Source organism: Lytechinus variegatus, chromosome 4, assembly GCF_018143015.1.
Source record: "Lytechinus variegatus isolate NC3 chromosome 4, Lvar_3.0, whole genome shotgun sequence".
Taxonomy (NCBI): Eukaryota; Metazoa; Echinodermata; class Echinoidea; order Temnopleuroida; family Toxopneustidae; genus Lytechinus; species Lytechinus variegatus.
The window spans coordinates 33,546,981-33,554,721 of NC_054743.1; the positions used below are offsets into that span (position 1 = coordinate 33,546,981).

A 7,741-nucleotide genomic window follows, 5' to 3' on the forward strand; every position below is an offset into this window, starting at 1 on the left:
ACCTGTCATTCAACATTCGTATTAGGAAGCAGAAAGGAAAAATAAAAACGCATTGAAGTTATAAACCAATCTCTTATCAATGTCCCGTCCATCATCTCACTCGCATTCGTTAGGTGCCCCCCCCCCCCCTGAGTCAGAGGAGAGAATCAACACAGTGCTCGCACATACAATAACAAAACAAAGATCACAACAAATGTGTCGGATGTATACGGATTTTAATTCCATGTGAAGAAACCTTCTAAAACCATATAATGATTCATGAGGCCACCGGCCATTACAAACGAAAGGCGTAATGATTAGTTGCCCATTATGTTTATCCAACCACTGAAAGTATAATGTACTGATGTATATTGCTGTGATCCAGAGCTACACAAAATCGGCAAGACAAAGTTAATTTAGAAATTACAGGAAACTATTATAATTACACCAGTGGAATTTATAAAGTTCTTTAGGCTAAATCAACCAGAGATTTTGTAATATGACGAATAAAAGGGAAAACACAGCTATATAACAGTCATGATCATATCTTTACAGATTCCAATTCTATTGTATTGCATTTAAAGATGAAAAATGCCAATGTGTTATGATAATATAAAAATTGTTATTTTACAAAATTATCACTGAACATCTATATCAAAGTGGAGGCTAATCTCGATTCCACTATCAATATAAAAGCAGCGCCATATTCTCTTTCAATGATTATATTTTACTTTACAATACCAACTCAGAACATGCAATATATCTTTAGTCCCTGGTCATCCATAAACTTGAAGTGATGAGGAAGAGTAGGTAGATGCAGAAAAGTATCAGCAAACTCCATCGAATTACTTCAACAATCAACTCCATCTTCCAGCATCAGTGATCTGTAACATAAAGTACATCGGTAAATATATTATGAAGAGTTGTAATCATGCTGAAAATAATAAAATGTTGACCTACACAGTCAAATCAAACTATAAAACACTGACAATTTCATCAAAATGGAATAAGCAATATTAAACAAACTTATGACATTTTTAACTTTTGCAATATTTCGGGGAATCAGTTCATGAATATGCAATAAGCTATAGCTGATAATGTCATGTCCCCCATTAATATTTATGGAATTAAGTTTATTCAAATTTTGTCTTCCAATTCTTTTTTTTTTGCGTGTCAAATTTTTCTGACCAATATTACTTTCATTCTTGAGTGACCCGCCCTCTTGCTAATTTTTTTACTTCTCATTTTTTTTCTGACCACAATCACCTTTCTGGCCTGAAAGCCTGTTTCGGAGGGTTGTTTCAATGCTTGTTAATAAACTAGCTACCCTACCCCTCTGTAAAATCGTTCCCAGGCCCCTGTATGTATATACACGAAAACTGATCGATATACCACTCATTCAATGAACAAGGTTATGATATACCTTAATTGTCATCATAGCTACATCTGACCCCAGCATCTTGAGTATGCACGCAGTTGTGGTTGCCAATGTCTCCATTATTCATGTGGCAGTCACGAAGATCGCTTTCAGTTCCGTGACATAACGCGTCATCCACGATGATCTCCCCGGATCCTGGTGGGAACACACCCCCTTCTTCTGCTTGTCCGTCGTCATATCCAAGACTTCGGCAAACGACTTGGGCATCGAGAACATCCCACCAGTCCTCGCAGACAGTCCCCCATGCTCCATTGTAATAGACCTCAACCCTTCCTCCGTTCGGATCATCGCCTCCATCTACCAAACGTACTGAGTGTTATGATAAAATTGATTTCATCATTGATTTGAGCCGTTGATGATAATGACATAATTTCGCGGGAAACACGAAAAAGTGACTTTTGGAAGGAAAAAATATATCACCGTATTTAAATCATATCTTCATTTGTATTAACAAATTGCATGAGGTTTTGCCCTGACAATACACCATGAACAAAGCACCGGTTGCATGGGATGAATCCAGTTTTCTCCGACTATCATGACTATATACTTATATTTACAAACAAGATAAGGGATCTCACAAGGCTTATATCATGCACGTATTCCGGGGGGGGGGCTTTGGGGGCTCGGGCCGGAGATAGAGGAAAAGAAAAGGAGAAAAAAGGAGGGAAAGTAGAAGAAAAATAAAAAAGGGGGGAAGAAAGAGAGAAGAAAAAAAAGAGAAGGGGGCGCCGAATGGATGTTCGACCAAAAGGGGTGCCGAATCGATGTTCGAGCAAGGGGCGCCGAATTCATTTTCGACTAAGGGGCGCCGAATTTATGTTTTTACTTAGGGGCGCCGAATTGATGTTCGACATAGGGGGCACCGAATTTATGTTCGACCAAGTGGCCCGGAATTGATGTTCGACCTAGGGGCGCCGAATTGACCTTCAACCTAGGGGGTGGGGGCGCCGAATGGATGTTCTACCTATTTGGGCGCCGAATCGGAGTTTGATATAGGGGACGCCGACTTTATGCTCGACATAGGGGGAGCCGAATATAGTTCGGCATAGGGGGAGCCGAATTGAAGTTCGACATAGGTGCGCCAATTTGATCTGCAAGCTAGGGGCGTCGAACTGATGTTCGACCTAGAGGGAGGGGGGGGGGGCGCCGAATCGATCTTCAACCTAACGGGGCGCCGAATTGTTGTTCGACCTGGGGAAGCTGAATTGATGTTCTACCGATAGGGGAGCCGCATTGGAGTTTGATACAAGGGACGCTGAATTGATGTTCTACCTAGGGGCACCGAATTTATGTTCGACCAAGGGGGCCCGGAATTGATTCAGATTCAGATTTATTTCCAACAGAAATAACATAAATATTGATACAAATCATTTTCATACATTATAACAAATATTTACAATAAATTAATGATAATCATGATAACTAACATAAAAAATAATACAAAATATTTTGTAGACAAATTATAATATTTAGTTTGGATAGAAGAAAAGTATCTGTGGAAATGGGGGATTCAGTCAAAAGCATAGTTTGTATAATGTGAACCCCCCTAAAGGAAGAGAAAAGAGGAGAGGGGGAGAAAGAGAGAGAGAGACGCAATGGTTGTTATTTGCCTACGGAGATTTACTGAAAAGATTAAAAAGAACAGGATAACTCACAGAACAAGACAAAACGAAAAAATAATAAAATAAAATGAAAAAAAAACAGGACGAAAAAAGGAGAAATAAACGTAAAATAGAATCAGGGCAAATTACGACCGAAAAGAGAGGATAAAACAAAATGATAAAGACTAACAAAAATAACTTGAAGTCTGAGATGAGATGATAACGAGCGGGAATTAGTAATGAAGACCTCGGTAGGATTTAAGTAAGAAGTTTTTCAGTTTTCTTTTAAAAGAATGTATGGAAGGGCTGATTTTTATGTTATTGTCGAGGGAGTTCCAAAATCTAGGGCCATCGAACATAAATGTACTCTTTGCCAATAAAGTTCTAAAACGGGGTAAATGAAATTCGTTAGATTGCCTAGTAGGGTAATTATGAAAAGACCGATTAAGAGGAAACATAGAATCAAATACACGTGGTAGTGTGTTTTTGTCAAATTTAAACATAAATTGTCCAAATGAAATAAGTACAGGTCGCTTATCTTCAGCAATTTGCTATAAAAAAATAGTGGGTCAGTGTGTGATGTTCGACCTAGGGGCGCCGAATCGATCTTCAACCTAGTGGGGGGGGGGGCGTCGAATGGATGTTCTACCTATTGGGGCGCCGAATGGGAGTTGATATAGGGGACGCCGAATTGATTTTCTACGCTACCTTGGGGCGCCGAATTTATGCTCGACATAGGGGGAGCCGAATTATAGTTCGGCATAGGGGGAGCCGAATTGAAGTTCGACATAGGTGCGCCAATTTGATCTGCAAGCTAAGGGCGTCGAACTGATGTTGGACCTAGAGGGAGGGGGCGTCGAATTAATGTTCTACCTAATTGAAGTTCGACATATGGGCGCCGAATCGATCTTCAACCTAAGGAGGCGCCGAATTGATGTTCTACCTATAGGGGTGCCGATTGGAGTTTGATATAGGGAGCGCCGAATTTATGTTCGACCTATGGGGGTGCCGAATTAATGTTCTACCTAATTGAAGTTCGACATAGGTGCGCCAATTTGATCTGCAAGCTAGGGGCGTCGAACTGATGTTGGACCTAGAGGGAGGGGGCGTCGAATTAATGTTCTACCTAATTGAAGTTCGACATATGGGCGCCGAATCGATCTTCAACCTAAGGAGGCGCCGAATTTATGTTTTACCTATAGGGGGTGCCGATTGGAGTTTGATATAGGGGGCGCCGAATTTATGTTCGACATAGGGGGAGCCGAATTGAAACTCGACATAGGGGCGCCGATTTAATTTCAACCTATTAAGGGGGCGTCGAATTGATGTTCTACCTATAGGGGAGCCGAATTGGAGTTTGATATAGGGGGCACCGAATTTATGTTCGACCTATGGGGGATGAATTAAACGTTCTACCTAACCTAAGTTCGACATTGGGGCGCCGAATTTATCTTCATCCTAGGGGGTGCCGAATTAACGTTCTACCTAGGGGCACCCAATTGAGCCGAATTGATGTTCTATTTATAGCACCCCCCCCCCATGGTGAATTATTACCGGATTTCTGACATCTGACTCCTGCATCTTCCCAATGTGCACAGTCGTGGACTCCAAGACCAGCATTGCCACAGTCGGAGATTTCTGCTTCGGTTCCAGTACAGGAGACTTCATCCAGGACGATGCTCCCAGTGCCTTCGCCAAATCTAGCTTCCGAAAACGCGTCTAATGCATTTCCGAGACCGAGGGATTGACAGACGACGTTAGCATCGTTGATATCCCAATCGTCATCACAAACAGTCCCCCATGCTCCTTGGTAGAAAACCTCCACCCTTCCTTCTCCTAGTTTTTCACCATCAAAGAGACGAACACCTGCAACAAAACACATGTCCAGCGGATTGGACAATGGAGGAATTATAAATATGTATGCGGTTGCGTTGGTGGTGACGTTGGTAATGGTAATGATGCCCCCGGGTGCCCCCAAAAGAAGAAGAAGAATAAATGATGATGATAATGTTGTTGGTGTTGATGATGGTCACTAGCGTACATACGTGGGGGGCAGAGGAGGCAGTCTGCCCTCCCCCCTGACGAGCTTGAAGACCATTTTGATAGAAGACCTTTTTTTTTTCCTTGTCAAAGTTTAGACCGGTTTTGCCCCCCCCCCCCTGTTGGATAATCCTAGGTACGCCACTGATGATGATGATGATGGTGATTATGATAATGATGATGAACATTGTGGTGGTGGTGATAATGATGATGATGATGATGGTGATTATGATAATGATGATGAACATGGTGGTGGTGGTGGTGGTGGTGATAATGATGATGATAATGATGATGATGGTGGTGGTGGTGATGGTGGTGATGATGATGATGATGATGATGATAGTGATGACGATCAATGACGACTATAATGTTAATGAATAGTCGTTTTTTGTTTAAAGTAACGTCTTCCGAGCACGGACTTGTTCCTGTTTGGAGGTATAATTTCAAATACTTTGGACAATAGACTGCAACTTAATACCCTTACGAAATGTTTCACAATTCATATTCCGATTGGCCCCATGATAATGAATATGGTATCGTTAGAGAGCGCCAATATTGTTCTTATAATATTCAGGCTCATTGCGTTAATAAAGATGAATAATTATAATTATGATACAGTGCTTGCTGAGACACCACAACACTTTCAATTTATACAATTTCCTATACTGATTTTAAACTTTAAATTCAATAAAAATTTATTTCAGCTATCTGGTCAGTACATTTCCCTAAATCTTTTTCCTTTTGTGATGTCGTGCATTGATATTGGATTAAAATTGTTTTATGCAGAGCCCTAGCCGGCTGGGAAAGATTTTTCACAGGGATGCTGGTTTAAATTTGACAAGCAAAAAAAGAGAGAGAGAAAACTTTTGACTAAAAAATATATATATATCAGTCATTTCCCACTTCCCATTGCCATGGTTTTATGGTTATATAGATTCTGGGCAATTTTCTAACATTGTTTTCTTTATGATTTATGTTATGATTATGTCACATAAACTACACTGGGTTCACCTGGAGTTTTCTTTTATTACTACTAAGAGTGTTTTGTTAAGTTTTAGAACCTGTACTTTCTTGTAAAAGATCAATGACCGATCAACAATTTTGATGTTTTGCAAAGAATATAAAAAGTGGGTCAGTCACTTCGACTCATTTTTGGCCAAGCGTTTCACAACACACGGACAAGCCCCTCATTAATTAATTGGTATTTGGTTCAAGAATGACAACAAAAAAAAATCGTCAAATCGATCATGGATCTTTTGTATTATCGTGTTTACAGGTCAGGGCTTGAATTATCTACTTCATGAAAAAAATCAAAGATGAATGTGAGGACCCCCCCCCCCAAAAAAAAAAAAAAAATAATAATAATTAAAAATATAAAATTTTTAAAATGAGAAAAATGAATGTATAAAAAGTGGCGAGTGTTCAAATAGTAACGCTTAATCTCACCTTCAATCTGGCCTTTGACGGATGTTGAAAAGAAGCACACGACGAGGTAAACCACGAAAATCATTTTGGCTTTGAGCTCGTATTCATGCAGTGAAAGAGGGTTTAATTATCAATCTTCAAAGTTGGCGGATCACAGGCTGTTAGCGTTGTTGGTCTTCAGCTGTACCGGCGAATCTGACAACATCTCGAGTTCAACCTTCAATTTAACGTCTTAATTGCTAGGAAGTTACCCCAATAAAATTTTTTTTCCAGGGGCATGATTAAAATATACCAGCAATTTTGGTTAGAGGAGAAACAAAATCACACATGGCCGTACATGCAACAGAGCGACCCTGGGATGCCATGGATGTAGACAAAGATTTTGATTTGAATTAAGAGGTTCAAGGACGAAGGGAAATTATGTTTGCTTGGTTTTTCATGCACTCAAAAAGGAGCTTCTTTCAAACCATGTAAAAATAAAGCAACGAATGATCATTGTCAGTGTAATTGTACTATGCTAAAAGTGCAAGATTTGTTTAATGCCAGGGCGTCAGCATCCAATAATCTTGATAATATCGGCCTGGAAGATATTTTGATTTGGGAGCAATCCATTTTCTCTTTTGATTAAAAGGAATATATAGACTGTTGATTATTTTCTTTTCCATCTTTATTATCTTCCTCGTTTCCTCTTTTCTCCCCCTTTTCACTTCTTAAAAAGAAAACCCCACATGGGTTAAGGTCGCTTCCTTCTCCACCATGCGCGTAGCGCTGCACCTGCATGCAAAGGAAGATATAATTTTTAAATAAAAATATCCACTGTGGTTTAGTTTGATTTTGAATTGTTTTCTTAATTTTTTTTGTTTCTCTATTCCAAAAAAAATGAAGGTCTCCAAACTTCAAATGCTTCAGAAACTTAAAGGCTATCAAGGCAAGCCTTCAAGAAAGGTCGGTCATCCAGGGACTCCAATTATAAACACTTCAGTGGTAAAGTGCAGTTGTAAACCTTGTTGACTTAGTTCGACATTAGCCGGGTATGACACTGATCGCCTCTGAAGAAGCATAAAGATCCAGCAGATTTATAAGAGCGTTATTAAGAGATGGATTATATTATGAAAATGTTCCAACCATTGAAACCGATCAAGAGGTTGTGATGTATTATCGACCTTCACGTTCAAGTTCACGTTACCTTTATTTCATTTCGACTCTATTAATATTGGAGCGTTGTGGCCCAGTGGATTAGTCTTCTGACTTTGAAACA

The 7,741-nt window shown here is 39.8% G+C and overlaps 1 protein-coding gene across 1 annotated transcript; it reads right to left on the minus strand.

The window, feature by feature from the left end:
* Nucleotides 1-647: 647 nt before the first annotated feature.
* LOC121412665 (deleted in malignant brain tumors 1 protein-like) lies at nucleotides 648-6,677 on the minus strand. Its single transcript, XM_041605441.1, has 4 exons — nucleotides 6,505-6,677; nucleotides 4,573-4,884; nucleotides 1,403-1,726; nucleotides 648-863 (listed from the first exon to the last, which is right to left on the minus strand). Exons 1-3 carry the CDS (start codon nucleotides 6,566-6,568, stop codon nucleotides 1,404-1,406), a joined length of 699 nt encoding a protein of 232 aa, XP_041461375.1. The 5' UTR covers nucleotides 6,569-6,677; the 3' UTR covers nucleotides 648-863; nucleotide 1,403.
* Between the last annotated feature and the right edge of the window lie 1,064 nt (nucleotides 6,678-7,741).

What these genes read in the sequence shown, in the direction of transcription:
- LOC121412665 (XM_041605441.1), bottom strand. Translation starts at nt 6,568, where the DNA reads ATGATTTTCGTGGTTTACCTCGTCGTGTGCTTCTTTTCAACATCCGTC. An exon ending in CGTCAAAGGCCAGATTGAAG is followed by an intron (nt 4,885 to 6,504) that starts GTGAGATTAAGC and finishes GTTTTGTTGCAG; the next exon opens with GTGTTCGTCTCTTTGATGGT. An exon ending in AGTCAGATGTCAGAAATCCG is followed by an intron (nt 1,727 to 4,572) that starts GTAATAATTCAC and finishes CATAACACTCAG; the next exon opens with TACGTTTGGTAGATGGAGGC.